Genomic DNA, 24,826 nt, shown 5'->3' with positions numbered 1-24,826 from the left:
TTGACTTAAAATATACGTACAAGAAGAATGAGATCAGAGTCCTAGTTTTCTAATCTTAAATAAGAGAAAAATTTTTAAAAACAAAAAAATGTTTATAATGTTAATTTTAACATAATCGATTTAATCGATTTTAACACGATATTATCGTGTTATCGATTTAATCGATAACACTATGTGGATAACACTTTCACGTTATTAAATTATGATAATAGTTTTTACTTTTTTATAGTAACTGAATATACATTTTTATTTTTTGTTTAATTTTCAGAATCACGAGCGGGTTACTACAAAAACTCGGTCCTATTCAGCAGCGCCACTTAGACTGCCGCGTCATTTAATGACGCTAAAAATTTCGTTACAACAAACAGCCTATTTTTAAGCTACGTGCAAGATCTCAACAGGCTAATTGATTAAAACACTGTTCCCGTCCTTTTACCGTAACCCTTTTTTGTAATTAATTTCATAATTATTTATTGAACAGATTAAAATAATTTAACCACTCATTCCATTATGAAAATTATTATTTAATAAAAAAAACAGTTCATAGCATTTCCTCCTGATAAAGAAGTTCGATTTTTTTTCATGAAAAAAAATCCCTCATGGTTGAACTACATTATTATTGTAATTTTAAAACATTTATTCTACATATATGTATGTGTTCATGGTAATAAAAATAGTACAAATTTCTTTGTTATTAAATTGTGTATATAGATAGAAAGTTGAATAATAATTACAACATAAATAATTGTTAAATAATATTATTTTTGAGAATATATCTTTATTTAAATTATATAATTTTATTATTTATTTTAACTAGTTTAAATAAAAAAAACAAACAACGATCTCAAAATGTGTCCTAATTTTATTTTATTTTCATTTAATTTCTTAAAACTGATATATATTTTAATGAAATGAGTGGTTCATAAATTTTGTGCATCTTTATTGGAAAAAATGTATTAAGTATGTGTTATAAATTTCATAGCCTAAAAAAAAACATAACTTTATTTTCTGTTGTAAATATACGAATTTTTGTATAATTAATACCTCAGAATATTGTTTTATTTATTAATTGCAAAATACATTTTTAAATTAAAGTATTAGTTTAAAATTATATAATATTTTTAAAGATAAAACTTAAATTATTGAGAGCATAATAGTTGTTTTTATTTCAATTCAGGGTGATAGAAGAGTATAAACTTGTGTAAATATTTTTAAGTAATAGCTTCTTTTTATTACTTTTTTCACAAATTTAACCAAAAGTATAAAAAGTAAAATAATTAAGTACGTAAAATAAAATAAAAAATAATCAAGCAATACATCTGTGTGTTTGCTGGTTAAAATTTGATCAACTGTAAAAATTATTTTGCTTAGAGGATGTAAAACTTAAAATATCTTTGTGTAATTTTTACTGTAGGCAATATTTTTACTAACGAACACACAATAAAGATCGAATAAACCGCACTATAGCAGATTATTATCTTAGTATGTCGTCATACATATACAAAAAGATATATTTATAAATATCAAGTTTTTTCAAGGTTTCTTAATATTTAATATTAATTCTTACCATTTCTAATTATTAGCTTTTATTTTTTATGAATATTGATTAAAAAAAAAATTGTACCATATCAAATAAAATAGATCAATTCTTTCAGTTGGGAATTCAAAATCCTTTTGGAAATGATACATGCCTCACTCTCTATAATATAATGGGAGACATAAATAATTATTATTTTTTAAATTAGTTTCATCTATTGAGGTGCTTATAAACTATGCTTATATGATATATTTTTTATTGTGGGAGCGTTAAAAACACTTTTTGATCACCCTATAATAATTTAATGATTTAAAGATATTTAAAAAGAAATTATTTTCTTATTTTAATTATTTATTGTTAATTTATTTTCAATGAAAATTACATTTTACCCCGCATTTCTCCAATATACTCCTACATCTCTCAAATTTTCTCTTTTTCCAAAAAGGTTTCCTAAATAAAATCCTACAGTGTTATTAATAATAAATATAAGTGCGTTGTCCATTATATACATATACATAATTTCATATAACAAAGTACTTAATTGTGACGTAATCGTTATGAACTCAATTTTGTGAGACGAATGATAAACTCTTAAAGCTGTACATAGTACAAAATGTTGTATCTTGTGAAACTTTTATTCGGAGATACAGAAAGTGACATTTTTTTTAATCTGGAAGAGGTATCGCCTACTGCTAAAGGAATAAAAGACTGTGGTGATAAAGATAAAGTGAGTGTAATAGTGGTAAAGGAGGTTTATGTGTATTTATATTATGTATCTGTCTTGTAATTTTACAATTTTTAAATTAATTTTTATTATAGTTTAGTATTAAAAATCATTATCCATTGTAATTTTAAATTGACTGAGAACTAATAATTCATTCGAGTTAGTACTGAATGCATCAATGCATGTATAATACATATCTATAACTTGCCTGTATTGAGAGTTGAGAGCAATGACAATGTAAACGAATTGAAGTTAGTTATTTATAAACCATTTTATTATTATAATCATTGATAATGATTAAATATTACGAGCATAACTCCAGCATTTCACTAAAATTTGTCTGTAATATAGATCCAACTTTTTATTAATAAAAATTTTTATGTTTTATTGTTTTACAATTTCTTTTAGAAATTGAAAACTTTTTTTAAAAGCCAATATTTCAGTTTCTATTAAAAAAATAAAACTGTTTTGAAATGAATTTTTTAATGGAGATGCTTTTGAGTATGTAGTGTAATAACTTTTATTTTTACATTTATATGTATATTTCATTAACTCTGCTCTCAGCTCTTAGTGAATAATGTGTTAACTAAAATATTATGCACGTAATTGGTCGTTTAGCAAAAAACGTAATTTATTTAAATTTGATGTAATACTTCAGCTATAACTATGAGTAAATATATATTTTTTCTTGCAACTACTTTTGATTATTTATTTAAAGTATGCTATATTTTTCTTTAGTATGTTAATCTACATAAATTATGTGTTAAAATTAATATTTTCGTACTATTTTTATCGTAACTTGAAATTTGATTAATAGTCCATTAAAGTAGTCTTTTTTGATTTAAATTCACTTTGTAATGATCTTTTAACTATTTTTTTATTATAGTTTTTTTTCTTTAACCATAAAATTTTAAATAAAATAATATATAATAAATTAAAATAATAATATATATATAATGCTTGTCTTCCACTTGATTATTTTCGGATAAAATAATCGCAGATTGATTTCCAAGATTACTCTTACGGTTCAATTTTAACTCATTACTTAAATTTTTAAGACATATTCAGGCTGACTCATGGCTGAATTATGGAATAAATAGTTAATTTAAATTTATTTAAACAGTGGTTTGTGAACAAAAAGCCGACTTTAAATCTATTGGGTAAGGTTTCTCATAATGAACTTAAAAGATATGAAAATATTAACATTAATTAAATATTTATATCTTACTATTTTGAAGGAAATACTCAAAAATAAATAACCGAATTTTTTTTAAGTTTTGAACACATTTATAAATTAATCTTTATTATTTAAGTGGGTGACTTTTCATTTCATCATGTTTTTAATATTTTATATTTTTTTTAATATAATTTTTTTTTTAGTATTCAGCTAATTTTTTTAAAACGTAAGCTGTTTTTAGAAGAAAAAAGAAAAAAACAATTTTCTCACTTTTTATAATATATTTATTTTTGAATATAATATCTGAAAAAAAATTTTATAATACGTCTTAGTAAAAATAAATGTAGTAAATATATAATTTACTACTGAATATTGAGTAAAATTCTTTATTTTCTTTGTATGAAAATAAAATAAAAGAATTTATAATAAGATTTTAAAAATAGAAATAAACCAAAAGAAGCCGATGAAAACGGAAACGAGCTACGCAATTTCGTCATACTCATATAAGATTATGATATATAAAATCAGACCGCCTTGCATGTTAATAAGATAGGACCGCAGATAAATACTACACAAAAGACACCGCTTAAAGCCACAAAACCACAACGTTTGATCATATTTTAAATAATATGAGTTTTTTTCTTTTAATTTTTGTAATAAAATTTTTTGCTTCTTCAAATATCTTAATATAATTTATTAAAGTAAATAGGACTTTACAATGTATTATATTTTAAACATTTTTAATTTACAAAATAATTAATTGTCTTTTTTCGCTCCCGTTCCTTATCTATTATCTTCTTAAACTCCTGTACACAGATATGTGTGCAGTGTCATTGAATACACGGGAGCTTATTTGTTTTACAGCATGCGCGAAACATTTTATAAAATAATAATTAGTAAAACTGCACTTATCACTGTTTAATAATTTGAATTTTTGTTACCTTTAACGAATTTTATTTTTAATTAAAAGTTTACAATGGATAAATGTAATATAGTAGTATAACTTTTTTCTCAAATCTCAACATTTTGAAGTATTAATAATTTATACGTATATTTAAAGTTAATTTTTGATAAATTTTTTAAATAAATATAAGTATTATAAAAATTTAGTATTTTATCTTACATAAAAATAAATTTTTATTTTCCCACATTTATTTTTTTAACTTTATAATAAATTTGAGAAAAATAATTCTATTATGTTAATGAAGTATTATTTTATATTTTACGAATATTATTGTTATCTAAAAAGATATTTCAAGATCATTAAATGTGAAATTTTCATTGATTTTACATTTCCTCTATAGTTATAACTTTCACAACATTAATTATAGGAAATAATTATTTTGTTTAGTTGAATTTACTTTATATAACTGATATTATTAAAGGAAAAATGATCTTGATAGATCCTTATAGATGGCAAGAATATAGGTAAATATGTTTTTATTTTATTTTATTTTAAATCTATTATTATTGTTACATATTATTTAATGTATTTATTTAAGTTCAGCTAATTATTTTAAGACAGTGCATTATAAATTACAATTGACTTAATCGGTGATACAAAAAGTGATGTGTTCAGATTTTTATTCAGCGAACATTTAATGTCAATGAAAAATGACTGAACGTTTATCATCAGGAGACATGTAAACAAAATTGAACTTTAGATACCTCAACCAAAAAAATTGTAAAAATATTAACATAATCCATTAAGGGCTAAATTATATGTTAAATTAATGGCTGTAAAATTATTATAATTATTATTATTATTATTATTATTATTATTATTATTATTATTATTATTATTATTATTATTATTATTATTATTATATTATTATTATTATTATTATTATTATTGTTATCGTATACATCCAGTTTCATAATTATTTAATTATCTTATTATCAAACGCCATAAAATTAACTTCCAAATAAAATATATATTTACTAAATACATAATATTCATCAGTTAAAATAGAATTTGAATTGGCGTTTATTACATAAAGAAATTTATTTTAATTTAATTTTATTACGAATTTGAATTATAATAATGATAATAATAATAATAAAAATAAATGTATTTTATTATTATAACTTTTAATATTTTATTATTTGGTTATAGAATTTTTTTCCAGTAAATATAAACTAAAAGAGAAAGTCATAATTTTAAGGCTGTTATGATATAAGTATTTATTATTTTTACTATTTTATGTGATCCCTAATGAGGTCAGTTAATTATGTAATTAAAAATAAATGAATAAATAAATAAGTGAAATAATTTAAAAAAATTTCTGTAATAAAACATTCGTTTCATCACTATATTTTAATTTTTATTATTATTAATTATTATTATTTGTGTTATAATAAACCCGCTATAATTATTATTATTATTATTATATTATATTTGCTATTATTATTTAAATATAAGTGTATTGTATATATTAATTATTATCATTATTATAGTCAAATTTTATTATTGAAAAGTATTCGAAAATCATATCTTTAGATGAAAAAACAAATATATAATTATTATATATATATAAAGCATTTGAAAATAATTTGAAAAAGAGTGGTTTTACAGAAAAATAAATATTATAACAATATTAATTTATTTTAATTATTAGCTTTATAAGTAATAAATTTTGTTGAAATTATGATATATCAAAACAAATTAATTCATTATTTTCACGTTATTATTTATTTATTATTTGTGCTTTCGATTTGATGAAATTAATTTTATATAAATATTGCATATTTCTTTTATATTAGACATTTTAATAATAATGTTCCTTAATTTTTTCAATGATAAGTTCCTGTTAGATTAATTTTTTGTTTTATCTTTACCTTTTTTTTGAATAAAATTGAACGCCTTTTATATTGACTTATTTAAAAAAAAAAAAAAAAATCTATTATAATTATGTAAAAATCATCCCAAAAATATTTTTTTATCATTTTGTTTTGTATTTTAAAAATTAGAAATATAATATACTATTAAGGAGGTTTTGCAAATATATTTGTATATAATCTGGTATTTTATAATTAGTAAAAGAAAATTTTGAATAAATTTAAACAATTTTTTGTAGCACATAAAATTTATATTTTTCAACTTATTTAAAAAAAAAAAAATAATGAATCCAATGACGGTTTGTTTTTTTATGTAAATAAGAACTATTTAAATTGAAAGATGTTACAAACATAAAGGATATAAAATTTAAAGTAAACTAAAATAAACGTTTTATTTGCCGTAATCAGAAATAAATTATTTCAACCTGTTATTTAGAACTAAAAACGAAGTCTTAGTCAGTTTAACACGAGTTCTCATACGATTAATACTTTCTTTTTTTTTTTGTAGTTGATTAAAAATTAGTCATTAGTGACTTATCAGTGTAATATAACTCTACCGGTAAATTTGTCGTCTTGAACACACTCAGACTGACCATTCCTGAGACGTGCGGTTAAATAAAATCCAATCAGCAAACATCGCAGGTATCCACGATCTAGTATTCAAATCCGTATAAAATCAACTGCCTTTACTAGGATTTGAACCTAAGAACCTTGACTTCAAAATTAGATGATCTACAATAACGTCTTTTACCACTAGACTAATCCGGTGGATTTAACAAACTTATCGATTCGAATAAATAATATATTATAATAAAAAAATGTCAAAATTTTTTTATAAGATATAATATCGATTTTTAACAGAAAACAAAATTTATTATAATCATGATTTCCTTCAAAGAATTAGAAAAAAAAGGTTTTACAAATTAATTTCAGGTTATTAATGAAGAAAAAATAATAGAAATTAAAAGAGAATTTAATTAATAATTATAAGATTTTTATTATTTATTTAGAAATTTTAATCCTGCCTACACTTTTAAGCCTTAATTTTTAATATATTTTTTTTAATAGACTATTAATTTATTCAAATAGGCCTAATAGTTTTAATAAAAAAGGCCGCATTTGACAATAAAAAATTTTAGGGTCAGTTTAATTTTAAATTTATTATTTAAAATTTATCATGGATCCAAAGCACAAATAATTTTTTTTCGTTTAAAAGTAAATATTGTGTTATATTTTACAATTTAAAATAATAAATTTTGATACCATATTGTTCAAAATTAATCATCTGTACAGAAATGAATAAAAGAATAAAACACATTTGTTTGATCAATTATAAATTTATTATTTTTAAAAAAATCATCTACAAATAAATATATTAATAAAAATATAAATTTTTTGGTGTTTTTTTCTATAAACTAATTTATGACTTGTATGGATGTATATGCCAAGTCAGTGTAAATAGCACGGCCATGTCATGTCATGTATACACACTTGTCTAGGACTGCTAATGTAGGTGGTTTAATCCCAAATCTGTGTTTTTTGATGAAAAGTAATAAAAAAAAATAATAAAATAAACTAAAGAAATCAACCATTTTTTTCACTGTGTATTGAGAATTTAGATCTGTAAAATGTAATAATGTATTAAACCTAATTTTATGTCACTTGGTTTCTTTTTGTGTTTGATAATTTATCCTTTAATTTACCACCATAATCTACTCTTATTTAAAGCTTTTTGTGTTTGTGTATGTATGTGTATGTGTGAGCAAACTTTAGTGTATAGTTATGAAAAATTTCAATTAGAAATTCAAATTAAGTTTCTTAAAATAAATTTGAAAATAACTATCAACGGAAAATCATCTTATTTTACAGTTAGAAAATAAACAGAGTTTCAAAATTATAGTGACTTAGAAAATATGAAATACGCATAATAGAAACAACATAGATTTAAATTTAATTCTTTGTACTAATCATATTCATTCATTTCAAAATAAGAATTGGCTTATAATTTAGCAAATAAAATTAAAAATGCTGATTTTAAAATTCAAACTTTAAGTTACAGATTAGATTATCTAGGACTACAATTTCTTTTCTACACTCATTTGACCGTTATCCTGAGTCTAAGATCATGAGTAGTAGTGGTGCTAATCCGTCACAGATTTGTGTTAAGTGTGCTTCTGTTGCTGATTGTAGTGGGGGTAATAACCATGATGTATTGATAACCCGACTATCGTTTTCTCATTAGAAACTTAGATATTATAGACTATTCATGCTAGTAACAAGTACCTACAACAATTAGGTACAAAGTAATACATTATAAGTTCATTAGTATCAGTGCTTAGTAAGCGCTTTATATTTAATAAGATTAGTTAGTGAATGAACATTGATATTAGTCACAATTAACAAAACTTATTAGGAATGAACATTGATAATACTGTTGTATAAATTTACCGATAAAAGACCAAAGTATCATATAATGTAGCTAATAATAATTTTAAATTCCTAACAACTTTAAATTTCTAAAGTGTATTTTAACAAAAATGGTGACGTAGTAGTTTCTTAACATTACTTTTGCCATAAGATATTATGGAAAAGTGATATTAATAAACAACTAAAATCTACTAAAACGTTGGGTTATATTTTCTGTTAGGTAGCCCAGCCCAAAAATAATTTCTTTTTTAAGCAGTTTATTTTAATTATTAATTACCATTTGAGCAACTTAAAACTGAACCGAGCCAGCTTGAACTACTGTTCTTTGAACACCTATAACGCTGCTAACCCTAAAGCTACAATAGTAGCACTAGGATTAGTTATGTTTTTACTAATCTCGTCTGTTGATGCCAGTTCAAATTATTCATGCTTGAGAATAGTATAGTTTTCTTCTTTGCAGCTGTGTTTTTTTTTTAAATGACTTAATTTATCGTGGAAAGGATTGTTATATGCGTTCTTGATATTTTCAAGATAATCGCTTCAAATATTCGAAAAACTCAAAATTTCCGAATGCGAATATCCCTAAAAAGAGTACCATGCATAATTTCGTTAAAAATGGCTACAACAGGGGATCGATTTTAACGAAAAACAAGTAGGCAACCTTCCGTTAGGACTCCAACGGATATTCAAAAATATCTATACGTAAATTATCACAACAAAGTGGTGTAAAATTCACACCTCCGCCGTTAGGTTTTTCATGATTTAAATTTGAAACCGTATCGCTTAAAAACTGTGAAACAACTCGATTGATCAAACTAAAACATTTTAATTATTGCGACTGGCTTCTCAAATTCATTGTCGATGGACAGATAGACTATATGATATATTTCATGTGAGATGAGGCACGGTTGTATTTATCTAGGCATGCTAATTCGTACAACCCCAGACATTTGATGTCTGAGAATCCTTATCAGATGTTGGTGCGTCAGTTCTCACGATGATAAAATTTATGTATGGTTACTCCTTCTGGTAATGGTATACTGGGGCAAATATGTAGTGACCGGCTATCATTACAGAAGTGTACCGTACAGTTTCGAAGAATCTTACGCTCGTTTAACAGATTGGGAAAAAATACGGCTTTTTCCAACAAGATAGATAACGTGTCACGTATTAAATGATTCATCTCAACACATCATACGGATTTTACTGTCAGCAGAAGGCGGTGGCCAAGGCGTTGGTCAGATTTTTCTATTTGTGACTTTTTCCTTTTAGGATAGTTGAAAGATAGAGTTTTGAAAAAAATTCTCACACTGTTGATGAACTGAAGGTGGACTGAAGATGACGGAGAATTCAACAAAAAATTGAGGGTGTTGACAACAACGTGTATTGCATCAGGTGACTCAACACGCACAAAAGTGCATCGCTGCAGAGGGCGCTCATTTCGAATGTCTTTTGTAAAAGTATGATAAATATGTAAACTTTTATTAATATAAATACAGAATATTTACGATGGTATTAGGGAGTACCTGAAACGCTTGGGGTATGAGGAGGAGCTGTCGAAGGACAGGATGAGGTGGAGGCAGCGTAAGGCTGTGAATCGATTACGATTCATGCGGCCGGCTAAGTAAGTAAATACAGAATTTAATTTAAGTTTTCATTTTGTGGTTTTTAATTTTATTTATAAAATGTTACATACAACGTTTTTTTGTCTGTATCGGTTCGATTTTAGGTTGCTTAGTCTGTACAAAACGATCTCTTTAAAATATTGAAACTTTTTCTTCCGTAGAACTTTAATCATTATAGTTACAGGTAGGACTCTTGTCAGTGGGATTAATGACACAAGTCTTTAAAAGGTTAGAAATCCCTTGAATAAGTAATCAAATAATCTGTTATAACTATCTGTTATCTGATAATCTGTTCGTTTAATTTTTTTTTTTTATTAATTTTGTAAGTTTAAATGTTGAAATAGCTTTTATATTGTCTGTATTGTATATATGTATATAGTTTCTATGAAACAACTAATTCCAAGATAAACCTAGATAAAAAAGATGAACAATCTGAGATGAGGTGATATTTCTTTGCTCCATACCTTTAGGCGACAAGCACGTAATGTCATAAATAAATCTATAAACTATGAACAAAGGATAATATAATAGAAATGTCTAAACTACAATTAAAGCGCTAAACTGTACTTCCTTAATTTTATAGACAAGAGGGCATTTTAAATTGATAAAATCAATGAAATCTATCATACGATAAAAATAGAAATACAGCGTATTACGGTATTAACAGAATACAAAAATGCTTAAAATATTCCTGTCATTAGCACTTTTTGCTGTTTACGTAATATTAATTTTCATTTTTTTTACACAAAAAAGTCAGTTCTCATACTACGTTGCAGACAAAAATATATTTTCTTGAACTTAATTTTTTTTATCTTCTTTATTTGCCCCACCCCCAGAGCCGAGGACCTGGACTTAAGCATAAACACAGCTTCGGGAGGGTCATGTTATTACTTTTAAAGAAAAAAATTCTGTAGAAGTTATACAAAAAAAAGAGAAATACAGAAATCACCAGAGTCTTTTTTGTTTTACTATATTTGTAATTGTTTATTGTAGTACAATATATATTTGTACTTGTTTTAATATTACTTGTACTAATATAGTACTTCTATGTACTATATTATATATATACACACGTAAGTTATAATATTTAAATAAATTACCTTTTTTTTAGAAAACTTTTATACAATCACATCACATAACGCACAATTAACACGTTTAGATGTTTTTTTAGACAACAAAAAAAAATTATGGCGTAGAGTAAAATTTATTGTTGCAGAAAATAAATCGTATTAACGAGAATTTTGTTAGAAAAAGATTTTTTTTAAATTGACTACTATGGAACAACTATGGACTATTTTATTATTCAGGGAAAAAATTCATGCAATATTTTTATTATATGAAATCTAATTTAAAAACAAACAAAATGTTTTCATGTAGATAAAATAACAAAGTATTTGAGTAATCAGAATTTTAAATAAAGACAAAGATGCATGTATACAAAGGTTTATATATTTTAGGAATGAAATGGTATTTGACAAAACAGTCCGTAAAATCAACAGGAGGTAACTCGCTGTGTATATGATAATATTCAGTGAGAGATGAAGACTATGAACAGAGACAGGTACTCCCGCATACAGCTACATTATCGCTTGCGTAGTCTGTCGCTAGATGTGCTGTGTGACATGCGTTGTAAGTCAAATTGCGTTGCAAGGTTACGGTATTAATTGGTTATTTTAGTTAAGTTTTATCTGTTACTATTAAGTTAAAATAATTTATATTATTAGTGAACGCTGTAATTTGTGTTAATAAACAAGAAATACTAGTTACTAAAACAGTTCATAGTGTACTTAAAGTTTTAAATTAGATTCAAATCCGGTTAATGTCGATTGTTAGGAATAACCGAACATGTGATACTAACATGTAAGTTACTTTATTATGTATTAATATTTATTTTAAATTAGTTTAAATTGTATTATTACAGTACCTTCTTAACTATATATAAAGAAACTACACGTTCATTTTTACAATTTAAACACCTATTCAAACAAGTTTTACGTGTTGTATGATTATTAATTTAGGTTAATGACAGTATATGAGTGAGTTATCCAATCGAATAAACTACTGTTCTAATCTGTTACAAAGTCCAATGTGTTAGTGACATTACTAGGCATGCATAAATTATGTGTTTGTGTGTGTGTGTGTGTGTGTGTGTGTGTGTGTGTATGTGTGTGTATTTATATATACACACACTTTCTAAAAAATTTCAACGTAATCATTCAAAATAACGATATTATAAATATATTTTTATGTCTTACATTTACTTGATGTTTACGTACAGGCAAAGCTTGATCAAACGATTGCAATTAAGATTCCATACAGACGTAAAAACACGTTTTAAGGTTTTTTTAGTTATAAATATTACAACACAATTCATGTACACGCATAATATGAATTTTATTTTCTGTTAGCCAGCAAAATTATTGTATTAATTTTCAAACAAGCTGTATGGGAAGAAGTAATTGCTTTTGCGTTCACCCACACTTGATTTAAAAAAATAATCTGATGTGGACATCACATAACTTCCTTGTACGCCTATTAAATTATATATACACATTTTTTTGCTGCACGTCATTTAAACTTATTTCATTTGAAAGTGAGATACGATCCTCCAGTTCTTTAATAAAGTGGACAGTTACGCAATTGCTAAAATATTAGTTATTAGCATCGAATATATTTATTCAACAATCTTACCTTAAATATTAGGATAGAGTAAAAGTCCCTTTATTACTCTTTAAATAAATGTATCTAATACTATGTTTTTTTAAAATTATTATGATGTAACCATCAACAAAAACGCAAATAATCAGATGTTTTACCAAATCTGATGTGGATTACGCCTATTAAATTACATATTCAAACTTTTATAAAATGAAAAGTACATCAAATTTTATTTCGTTAATAAATTCTGTTTATTCTAATTTTTTTATAGTTGTTATTGAATTATTATTTATTATAAAACTTTTTTTACAATCGGAGGTTAATAATTATTAATAAATGAATATATTTTAATTTAAAAAAAGTTAAACAGAAATTAGGTCTCATTCGAGCCGATGTGCCTTCCCCTTATAAGATCCAAATAATTCATTAATTAAAATTTTATTCAGCTATAACTCTGAAACCAATGAAAAGTACCACTTATGATATATTGTTGAAAGCTCACAATGAGGGCTTATTACTGCAGTTAAGAAAAAGTCCAAAATCCATTTTTTTTTTTTTTTTATTAGAACTTTGTTGGAAACTTTTGGTTCAGTCGATTGCAATCAAAAGAGGAAGTGAACAAGTAAATAAGTCCTAATCCAAAATTTCAACATCCTGCGGCTAGTTGTTTTCGAGTTTTGCGAGATACGTACGTACATACATACATAGTACATACACACGTCACGCCGAAACTAGTCAAAATGGATTCATGGATTGTCAAAATGTATATTTCCGTTGAAATCTGAAAATCGAAATTTTTCACAATCACAATACTTCTTTTACATCGTACAAGGAAATAAAAATATTAGCGAGTATTTAAGTGAATAAATACAAATTCTGTTTTAATCTGGTAAAATTCTTTACTTTAATATTAGATAATAAGATAAAGGAGATTTTTTTTAAATGTTTTACTGTACATCGAAAGTCGTACAAATGATAAATCAGATTTTACGCTTATAAATTTACATCCAAGTATAATACATTTATGATACAGTATTATAATACTAATTTATAATTCTAAAAGTAAATTTGTTTGGTAGTTACACAATCAAGCATAAACTACTGTACCAATTTTTTTTATTTTCTTTCTTTTACTTTCCCGTCTAGTTAGCTCTATAGAAGAGCTATAGCTCTAGTAGGGAAAGTATTGCAATCCGTCCAATTTGGGAATATACAGGTTTCACCATATATTGATGTTTTGACATCTACGTAATCTAAAAAACCGGATGGAAATTTTCCGGATGTAAATGTTCGTGTGTGTGTGTTCGGTGTTGGTCTCTAAATCACCTTATACCGCCCGAACTGCTGGACCGATTTTGACCAAATTGGGTCAGATTTCTTCTATATATGGGGTTGATGAAATTAAATTTTCAACTTAAAAGGTCAAGGGGGTAAAACTTTAGAGCAACGTCATCCTCAGTACCTTGAGATTTCGACTAATTAAAGTGATACTTTTCTTAGACACATTTGTTAACAATTAAAAAATAGCAATATTTGATTAAACAAAGTTACAAAATCGTACCCCATCCCAAAAAAAATACTGTTGTAGTCGTCTCCTACGTTATGACGTCACATATGAGCGGTAGAATTAAATAAACGAATAATATTTAAAGTATAAAAAAGTAACTTGATCTGGCTGGGTCTCGAATTCGATCCCTCGGTTGACTTGGTACCTGATGCGTTAAGCCACGCGGCTACACCTGTCTGCCGACCGTAGAAGCGAAATTTGTTCTATGTAAGTGGAAAAATTCCTTCAAAAGTTCTTCGTAGTGACTTTTTCATACGACTTTTTCGTTCATAAGAAAAATTTACTGCGTTCTTCGTAGTGACTTTTTCATACATCTGGTTTTTTTTCTAATTCTATCCATGTTTTAAATAAAATTAAAAAGTTACCGGAACACGTATTAAAAAATAGACCGCATTAAAACTTTCTTAAATTTCAACTTTTTATTAGCAGATTATTTTCAGCTTCAAAAATGTATTATTTTTTTCTTTTCGTTTCGATCTCTACGAATCACGTTTACATAGGTTTGACTTAATTTTCTTTCCCCAAAAGGTTTTTATTCTTTAGCTCTGTTGTTGTCACATTTATTCCGTCCATCTATTAAGGTTTATTCTTCTTTATCTTTCTCTATGGAAACTTAGATTCCCGAATCACTTTTCTAAATGTATCTATCTTTACACGGATCTGTAGAAACTTTTAAAATGTTAGATTTGTTTCTATTTCTTCAAATCAGTTGGTTTTTTTTTTTTTTGGGGGGGGGGGGTTTTAGGGGCATCGACTACTTTGGTCATTAGCCCCATCACACTTCAAAAAAAAAAATAAATAAAAATAAAAAAGGGTTCAAAATTTCACATTTTCATGTGTCAAAAAATGATCAAAATTTTACTTTTCTTATAACTTGTGATCCAATAAAATTACTTTCTAGGCTTTCCTTTCGGCCATCCTTTTTTACGTTTCTCCATTCTTCTGACGGCCTCAACCTCTGATGACAGCGTATCTGAGGCCTCAGACATGGCATCGTCTTCCTCTATTTCGGATACCAGTGACGTTCTTCGGCTGACGTCAGTTGATGAAACTTTCGCCGGCGCTGTTAGCATCTTTGCTAAAGAATCTAAATTAATGTGCGATGATGTCTCCGCGGCGGATGAGCCGGACTCTATCTCTACTGCAGTACTGGGTCCGGCTGAAATAGATGCTCTCACCGAAGCTGGTCTTTGCGCTTTGGGAGGCTCTATTGGTACAGGTTTTATTTCATCTGCGCCTGGTGCTTTTTCTATAATAACTTGCACCTCTGTTTCCGCAGATTCAGGTTTTCTTGTCACAATTTCTTTGGATTTGTGACTACACGACGGAGCGATCTGTTTCTCTTTGTCAGATAAATCAAGATTTTTAATTCTTACACAAGTTGGTGACTTTACAATCGCAGATTTAGCTGGTTTTTTAAACGGCGCTGGTGTGTCTCTCATGTCAACGGCGTCAGTCCGGGGATGAGCTTTCTCATCTTTACTTTGTTTTCTCTGATGAGTCGACTCAATCTTTGAATCAATGATTCTTTCAATCATCGTCGCAAGACTTGGTGCCATCGTGTTAAGCAAATGCTCCACATTAATTTTAGATGTGGAAGGGGCAGCCGCTGCTTCTGCATAAGAAGTCGATGGTCGTGGTGTACGCTTATTAACAATCTTCTTTGCTTCAGGATAGCTTACCTTCTGAAGCGTTTTAACTTCCTGAATTGCTGTTTCTAATTTATATGTAGGGCAGTTTCTTGAACGACAATTGTGATGCCCTTTACAGTTAACGCAGGTTGGAGGGTCTTTACATGGGTAACCCTCATGTGTTTTCTCTCCACATATACATATTTCCTGCGCTTCACATCTTGCAGCTGTGTGTCCGAATCGTTGACACTTAAAACATCTCATCGGCTGCGGGATGAAAGCTCGTACATCAAGCCGATGGATGCCAGCTCGTACCTTTTCAGGAAGATTCGGCCTATTAAATGTCAAAACATGCGAGGTCGAAGGAAGAATCTCACCATTTCTTCTCATAGTAAGTCTGCGACATTGAGTTACTCCCTGACTCGACATTTCTTGTACAATTTCTTCTTCTGTACAATTAAGAAGATCGCGACAAACAACAACTCCTCTGGATGAGTTCAGTGTGCTATGCGGACAGAAACCGCAATTCACCGATCTTCTTCAACGCCAAAACTTTCTGGCTTTGCATGTCGTTGATGGTTTCGACATGCAATCCATTAAAAGTTTTACGAATATCCTTGACAGGACCACCAGCACAATTTGTAACTTCTCTTGCGATAAGGAATGGACTAACTTTTTGAAAGTTTCATTCTCCCTTGCAATAATTAAAAATCTTGGCTTTGGTGCGCTATAGCCAAATAGACTTTTCTTTAATTCTTTACTGATCCTATCAGCATCTTTCTTTATCCTATCAGATTCTTTACTTTTTTTCCTCTTCGCTTGCGGCGAATCGGAGGTTTCTAAACGAGGGTGTTTACGTGCACCCTCTGCCACGTTTGAATGTTCAATATTCATGAACAGTGGATCCCTTCTGTAGCAAGGCTAGCCGCCGGGGTACACCCCCACTCCAGGGCTACTAACCTTGGAGGTCCTATCCGGTACTCCGGTGGAACCGGCATATGTCCTGGCAGAGAGCGGATGCGCAGTCTCTGCACTGACTCCAGGCTCCTACTCACCGAAGCTTTCAGAGCTCCCATGCACCGACATACATGGGCACCATTGCTACATGCTTGCCATCGCAGGGGGCATGTGGACAACGGAAGGGTCTCCGTTACACCTGCAATAACATTGACCCTGGCCGCCACATCGCCAGCTCTAAGAGTGGTATGAATCCATTTCCAAAATCGTTTGTTATTCCATTTCCTGCAGGTAGCCAAAAATCCAGTCCGTTTAGTGACCTGAAGTTGGAACCAGGTCAAACTTAACAAGGCATAACCGAGGAATTTACTCGGAACCCCGTTAGCCAGCTATATGTGATGTACAAAGGTACAGCTGTTGCCGCCCTGGACGTGGAACATAGATGTTGTGTTCCGGACGTGGGGATTATCTACCTCAGGGCAAAAAATCAAATCAAATCAGTTGGTATTTCTCCTTCTGTTTATGTTGAAATAAAATATCTGTTTTATCAATTTTGGTTGTTCATTCTGAATAAATGTCTGTAAAACTGTAATCTTCTTTTCCGGATTAAGTCCCCTACTTTTTCTGTAAGATTATAAATTTCTTTTTCACTTATCAGTTTGTAAATTACATCTTCACATTTTAGTCTATAAATTTTTCTTAAAATTCTTTTTTCTACTTTTGCTATTTCTTGTTTTTAAAAAAACTGTCCCATACATTGCTTCTGATAGGAGTACAGTTTTATAGTGCCCCAATTTGTAGTTACATGACCGGAATTTTTTATGGTAAATTTTCTTCATGAGATGATAGGAAGTTTCCATTTTTTGTATTCTATTCTTCATCCAATTTTCTTTTTTTCAGTTATATTTAGTATTATGATTTTTCCCTAATATTTAATTTTTTTTAATTCTACTTATTTCTTTGTTGTCAGAAATTTTAAGGGTTTGAGTTCTGTTTTCTTTGTCATTGAAAAACCAGTTTGTTTTTTCATAAGAAATTTGAAGACCAATATTGCTTGCACAATCAGAAATTTATTATCTAAAGGAAAGTTTATTTTTTGATAACTAGTTGTAATTTTTTTTTTTTTTTACTTCCTTACGCGAAGTAAAGGAAGTATTGTGATCGCATAAATTTCGGTTTTCAGATTTCAACGGAAATGTCTATTTTGATCATCCCTGAATACATTTTGAATAGTTTCGGTGCGACGTCTGTACGTACGTATGTATCGCATATAACTCGAAAACGATTAGGTGTGGAATGTTGAAATTTAGGACTTAGGATTGCTGCAACATCTAATTGTGCACCTCCCCTTTTGATTGCAATCGACTGAACCAAAAGTATCCAAAAAAGCCCAAATCCAAAAAACTAAAATGGATTTTGGACTTTTTTTTAACTGCAGTAATAAGCCCTCATTGAGAGCTTTTCAACGTATCATAAGTGTTACTAATTATCATTAGTTCCACAGTTATAGCCAAATAAATTGTTAATTAATGAAATATTTGAATTTTTCAAGGGAAACACACATCGGTTCGAATCAGACTACATCTCCATTTTTTTTAACTTTTTTTTTAATTTAAATATATTAGTTTATATAAATAATTATTAACATGTGATTGAAAAAAGTTTTACAATAAATAATAATTTAATAATAACAACAAAAAAAATACGAAAAATAACAGATGTTATTAATGAAATAAGATGTTACGGACTTCTCATTTTAAAAAATGTGTATATGTAATTTAATAAACTTTCAAGGAATTAATGTGGTGACCACATCAATTTTTCTTTTTTTAATTTATTTTATACGCATTTATTTTAAACTTTAGAAACAAATGTCCTATCATATTAAGATAAAAGTTTTCTCAATAATTATAATTACAATCGGCTCTCCTGCGGAACCATAAGTTATCTGACAAAAGCAAGTGATAAGGGGTTCCTTAAGGAACCCCCAAAATAAGTAATACACAATAAATAATTGCAAGTAAACTTAAAAGTCTAATATGAATTATTCAAGCTCAGTCATAAACCACAAAACATTAATTTCGGCACCATTTAGTCCACAAGAACAAACATTAATAATGAAAAATATAAAGAAAAAGAAAAGACAAGAATAAAAAGAAAAAATTACAAAGAAATTAGGAACGACATCACTAAACTTGATAGTGTTAGATTCCTAATTGTTACGCAGAACCTAAGTCGAGAACATGGGCACATCTCACCCGTCGAACATCCCTGCTGTTATCGAGTAGATTAATTGCAAAGTGGTTTACATGTTTCTCAAGCCTCTTCAGATATTTGACACTGCGCTGCCGTGCAATCTCACTAACCGACGGAAACTCTAAATAATCGTGAATCTCATCATTCCGCGTGACCATGGCGCTTCGGCAATCACCCTTGCTACTTTGTTCTGGAATCGTAGTATAATTTCCACATTACTAGTACTAGCTGTTCCCCACAATTCTACACCGTACATCCAGATTGGGCGCAGAATTGCCTTATAAATTAGGCTTGTTGGATATCGTGAAATCTCAATTCCTCCGTAGCAGCCAGTGAAGTTTCCTGTACCTTACGTTCAGCTGTTTCCTCTTCATCCTCACATTACACTTCCAGGTTAAACGCCGATCCAGGTGAAGTCCAAGGTACCACACAGCCTAGATAAAATTAAAGAGATATTTGTGAAAATAGTACTGCAGTTTCAGTTATATGCCTTATTATATGTTGCTATAGGGTTATAATTTAATTTTCTCAAAAATGTTCGAACATTTATTTATTTATATGATAAATAAAATAAGGACAGTTTTTTTTTAATATTATTATAGTTTGAACCATTATTATAATTATATGTTGATTTTTTTCCAAATTTTTATATCTTTAAGTTTTCACAAATGGGGAATGATTTATTAAATTATTTTAATGTTAGATCTACGCAGTTCTATCGATATTTTTTACTTAATGACTGCAATTTTTCTATTACTTCTAAAATTAAGTTTTATTTTTTATATTAAAAATAACGTAAGTGAAATCTTATCTCCACAAAAACGCTAGGTCTCATGTAAGTATTTAAAATTTAATCAGTGTAACTAAATAAGCTAAATAATATGTATATATATATATATATTTAATATCATGAATATCATATTATTTTTATAGTTCTAAAATTGTTTTAAAAAATAATTTAAATGATTTTAATTAAAAATTAATTACATATCGCCAAAAAAGGAGTGTAATGTATTTAGGATATATGGATGTCTGCTCCATCGTAGCAGCTCAACGACTGAACCGATTTAGATGTGTTCCATGTGCTCCTCGTTGGAATCGTTACATTTCCGGGCGTGTCATAGGCTACATAAATATGTATATACGTGCATTTAAGTAAATTTAAACAATTTGAAAAAGATTATACTATTTACAAAACTGCCACCCGCACGCACTTTAATTATATTATATTAAAGAGCAGTTTGTGTCAATATTTTTTTTTTTTTTTTGGCAGTCGTGTTTTTTAATTTTTAATATTTATTTTAATCAGTTTTATTTTCGTATATTTTTACATGCAATTTGTCTTTTAAGTATGGAGTAAACACGATGTACTTTTTGGAGCAGTTTATTAACTAATGAAATAGCAGATTTCATATTAAAAAAAAAAATCATTCATGCTTTTTTAATAAGCCATTGCCATCTAACTAATTACACCTTTCCTGACGATATATTCAAATTTAAATTATAAAATCGCTATATGTTATTACGAAAGAATTTTGATTGTTTTTTTCTTAATTCTCCGATTAACTATTTTGGAATATATTTTCCAGACTTTATTTGGGGCTTCCCAAATCAGCTGATTTGGAAGTCAAGAGTTCCAGCGTTCAAGTCCTAGTAAAGCCAGTTATTTTTATTCGGATTTGAATACTAGATAGTGGATACCGGTGTTCTTTGGTGGTTGGGTTTCAATTAACCACACATCTCAGGAATGGTCGAACTGAGAATGTACAAGACTACACTTCATTTACACTCATACATATCATCCTCATTCATCCTCTGAAGTATTATCTGAACGGTAGTTACCGGAGGCTAAACAGGAAAAGAAAGAAAGACTTTATTTGGGGAAAAGGAAATAACATACATAGCTGAAAATTAAGTCACCATACAATTAAAGAAACATCTAAATAAGTATTTTATATAACACCACATAGAGTTTTAGCACAAAAAAAAGTTAATTAAAAAATAGCAAACTGATAAAATTCCATTTCTTGTACTTGTGTGAAGAAGATAAAAATATATGTTGTGTCTACGGGTACATACCTTTTTTTTAAATTTTCTGATAAGGAGAAGATTAGATTTTGAAGGTCAATCGAACAAAGTGTACTTATTTCCAGCTAAGCAAATTCCGAAATATGCATGATTCTCTTATTAAAAGAAGGAAATTTAAACGTTCTGTCCGATTATGCAATCATATCCAAGCCACACCTAAAAGTTAAAATTTTTTTTTTCTGCCCTCTTATGAAAAAAAATGTTTTTTTTTCTTTAGTTAGTTCAATAAACTCATATGATATAATCATTATACAAAAAAATTCAAATATATAACAACATAAAATGATTATTTTTAAGACCGGCCGAATCCAATTTAACTTTCTTTATATAGTTAGAAAATATTTCCATTTTATTTATATATATATATATATTTAATATCATTAAAATGTGACGGATTAGTTTAAGAATCACGTATAAGAGATTATGTAGGCCACGTTAACTTAACTTCTAACCTAATATGAATGTGTTAAGCAACCAAACCAAACGATTATGTTTATTTCAGATGTAATAGTTGTAGATTGCAGGTTCTATATTCAAGAAAGTCTTCGATTACAGACCACTCTGTTTCCACGCTTCTAACCACATTACTATATTATGTATACACCAGTGTCTATAGTATTATATACCATTCTCTCTCTCTCTAAATATATATATATATATATCTGAAAATTTCTTTACAATAATTTAAAACAAATTATCTCTAATTCATATTCTCTCTGTCATAAAACTATAGTATTCTTTATTACCATTTTATTTTATTTAATCTTTTTTTTTTCTTTTTTTTGTAATATATGTATATAATGTATAAAAACCCACATATTATTACGAATAACGAAGGTGATTTGATGAAACGTTTAATTTACAATATTTTCTTATCCTACATTTTTATCTAATTCTATAAAACCAAACGTCTTTTTCATTACATTACACACGTCTTTTAAAACATATTTTAACTGCTTCAATTACTTTTATTGGTATTATTACTTTTCCTCCATTATCATCATTGAATTTATTCGCACGTAATTTTTTTTTAACAATTCACGTGCCGTTTATATTTATTTTTGTTGTCGTTGTTAAATATAATGTTGTTGTTAATTTTATATTCTTCTTGTTTATGGTTTATAAATCCGGTTTACCTATTACTTATAAAATTTGTTTACGATTTTTTTCTTTTATATAATACTTAATATTTAGTAAATTTGTTTATTTTTGTAGATTAATGACAACTATTAAAATGTTATTTAATTCAATGTTTATTATTTCTGTTAGATTAACATGTAAAATTATTAGTAATAAAATTAAATATCTAAATTATTTATAACGTATAATAATAAAATACGGTTACGTCCTTTTTTTCTCGTTGACGCTCCGTCACTGCTGCCGAACATTAACCCCAGTATGAACCTTATTTCTCTTTTGTTAAATTTCTTTCCTGTCCCATATACTATTGAACTATGTAACATTACTAGCCGCAATGATTTGAAAATATAATTTTATTTTTTCGATTTTAAAATTTTGTTTAAATAACGAAAATAATTTAAAAAATTGTATGGAGAACTAGATATATGATTTAACGATTTTTTCAACTTAAAATGTTATTTTTCATATTCTACAATTATTTTCTTTGCCGAATTCGTTTATTTACAATTAGCGTCAATATTGAAGCTATAAGTAAGTCGTATGATAAATTGTTACTTATAAAATAAGATCATCCAATCATAATCCTCAAAGAGTTCAAAAATAACTAAAATGAATAATACCAGAAAACTAGTAACTATGCAATAAGTGAAAAAATAAATAACTTTGTATAACACGTATAATAATGAATTGATAAAATGCCACACAGATACTATAAGATCCGCCTTTCAAAACAGAGTGAATACACTTCGCCAAACCAGACTACAGAAATATTAATTAAGATCTGATTTGCAAGGAGGATAATATAAAATGACACAAAAATTAGAAGTTAATACTCCATACATATCAATTAATTATAATTTGTATAGTTAAATGTAGAATTAATACTTACTTTCACACCATTAACCATTTTTGGGGGTAAAATGTACAACAGTAAATGAAACATTAACATCTATAACCATACATAAATAATAAACATAAACATCCGTAAATTTGAAAAACCGAAGATAAAATAAAAATAATTATAAGAAATGGTATCTACAACTACCCCCATCATCATAACGGTCCATCAGTCAAATCAAGCATGTAGAGCCTTTTCAGCATCATAACATTCTCATTGTTGTCAAGAAAATTCAAAGGTAGATGATTAACATGTTTCTTTAGCTTGGATACATATCTCGAAACTAGGGGTTCAACTTCTTCTCAAACGTAAGAAATTCTTATGTAATAGTGTATCTTAATATTGCTTGGAGATTACGGCGCTTGTATCCCATAAAAATGTGGCAAAAAGTTAATTGGCTATATAAAAAGTTTATCTAGTATGACAAAAATATCAATGACAAAATCTTTTAGAAGAAAAAGACATGTTATCTTTCATGACATATTAAATTTATCTTTATATTTTATTATTTTAATTTATCTTTATTATTTTATCTTTCATGAAATATTAAATTTATAGATTCTGAATTCGTTTTATTTTTCATTTTTTCTAAAAATGATTTATATTACGAATTCCCTGATCAAGTAATTTGATATTAGATCTTTAGTAAGTTTATTTACTTTTTCATTTTTCAAAAACATGTGTATTATTTTTCTTGTAGTTTTGTTACCAAGAACTAAATAAATTTTATAACATTTAAGTGTTTACCAGTTTTCATTTAGTTTCTTTTGGAATCTGTCACTTTTGTAATTCGTATATGCAAGTAGAATTTTACAAAAGATTATCATATTTTCAAATCATATTTTTTAGTGTTGTGGTATTTATTTTTAAATATCGTAAACGAAGTGAAGTATTATCACATCTAGTATTAAACACAGATCGCAAGTCTATTTATTTTTATCTGAACCTATTCTAAATTTTTTTTTTCTTTTTGCCACCCCCCCCACAACCAACCCGCAATTAAGCATAAATACAGCTTCGTGGGGTGCCATAGCCTCAAACTGGCTCAGCAGTACTCAAGGTACCACCCAGTTAGCCGGGACCCGAACATCCGATTAGACGCCATGCCACAAATCCTTATTTGACATCGAAGGGTTCTTAGTTGACCTCCACCGGGACTCCGGTCTTTACGCCTCGCCTCTAATGAGGAACCTTCAGAGGGATCCACCACCGGAACTACGGTATTACATTCCCTCCGCCTTGCTCCTAATGGGGAATCCCCAACGGGATCTCCCACCGGGACTACAATCATATTTACCCCACA

The 24,826-nt window shown here is 27.7% G+C and overlaps 1 protein-coding gene and 1 long non-coding RNA gene across 3 annotated transcripts in view; both read left to right on the top strand.

Moving 5' to 3' along the window:
* dac (dachshund family transcription factor) overlaps positions 1–663 on the top strand; it is a 665,435-nt gene extending 664,772 nt beyond the window's left edge. For both annotated transcript variants that reach the window (XM_075369564.1, XM_075369563.1), the window contains exon 13: positions 269–663. In XM_075369564.1, the coding sequence (XP_075225679.1) occupies positions 269–321 (53 nt within the window). In that variant the 3' untranslated portion in view covers positions 322–663. The remainder of the gene's footprint in view (positions 1–268) is intronic.
* An 11,479-nt stretch (positions 664–12,142) lies between these two features.
* LOC142326670 (uncharacterized) overlaps positions 12,143–24,826 on the top strand; it is a 232,638-nt gene continuing 219,954 nt past the window's right edge. The window contains exon 1 of the long non-coding RNA XR_012756830.1: positions 12,143–12,188. This is a non-coding gene — a long non-coding RNA (uncharacterized LOC142326670). The remainder of the gene's footprint in view (positions 12,189–24,826) is intronic.

This window comes from Lycorma delicatula, chromosome 6 (genome assembly GCF_047948215.1).
Source record: "Lycorma delicatula isolate Av1 chromosome 6, ASM4794821v1, whole genome shotgun sequence".
Taxonomy (NCBI): domain Eukaryota; kingdom Metazoa; phylum Arthropoda; class Insecta; order Hemiptera; family Fulgoridae; genus Lycorma; species Lycorma delicatula.
The sequence above is the reverse complement of the archived record's forward strand: the minus strand, read 5'-3'. Positions and strand labels throughout refer to the sequence as shown.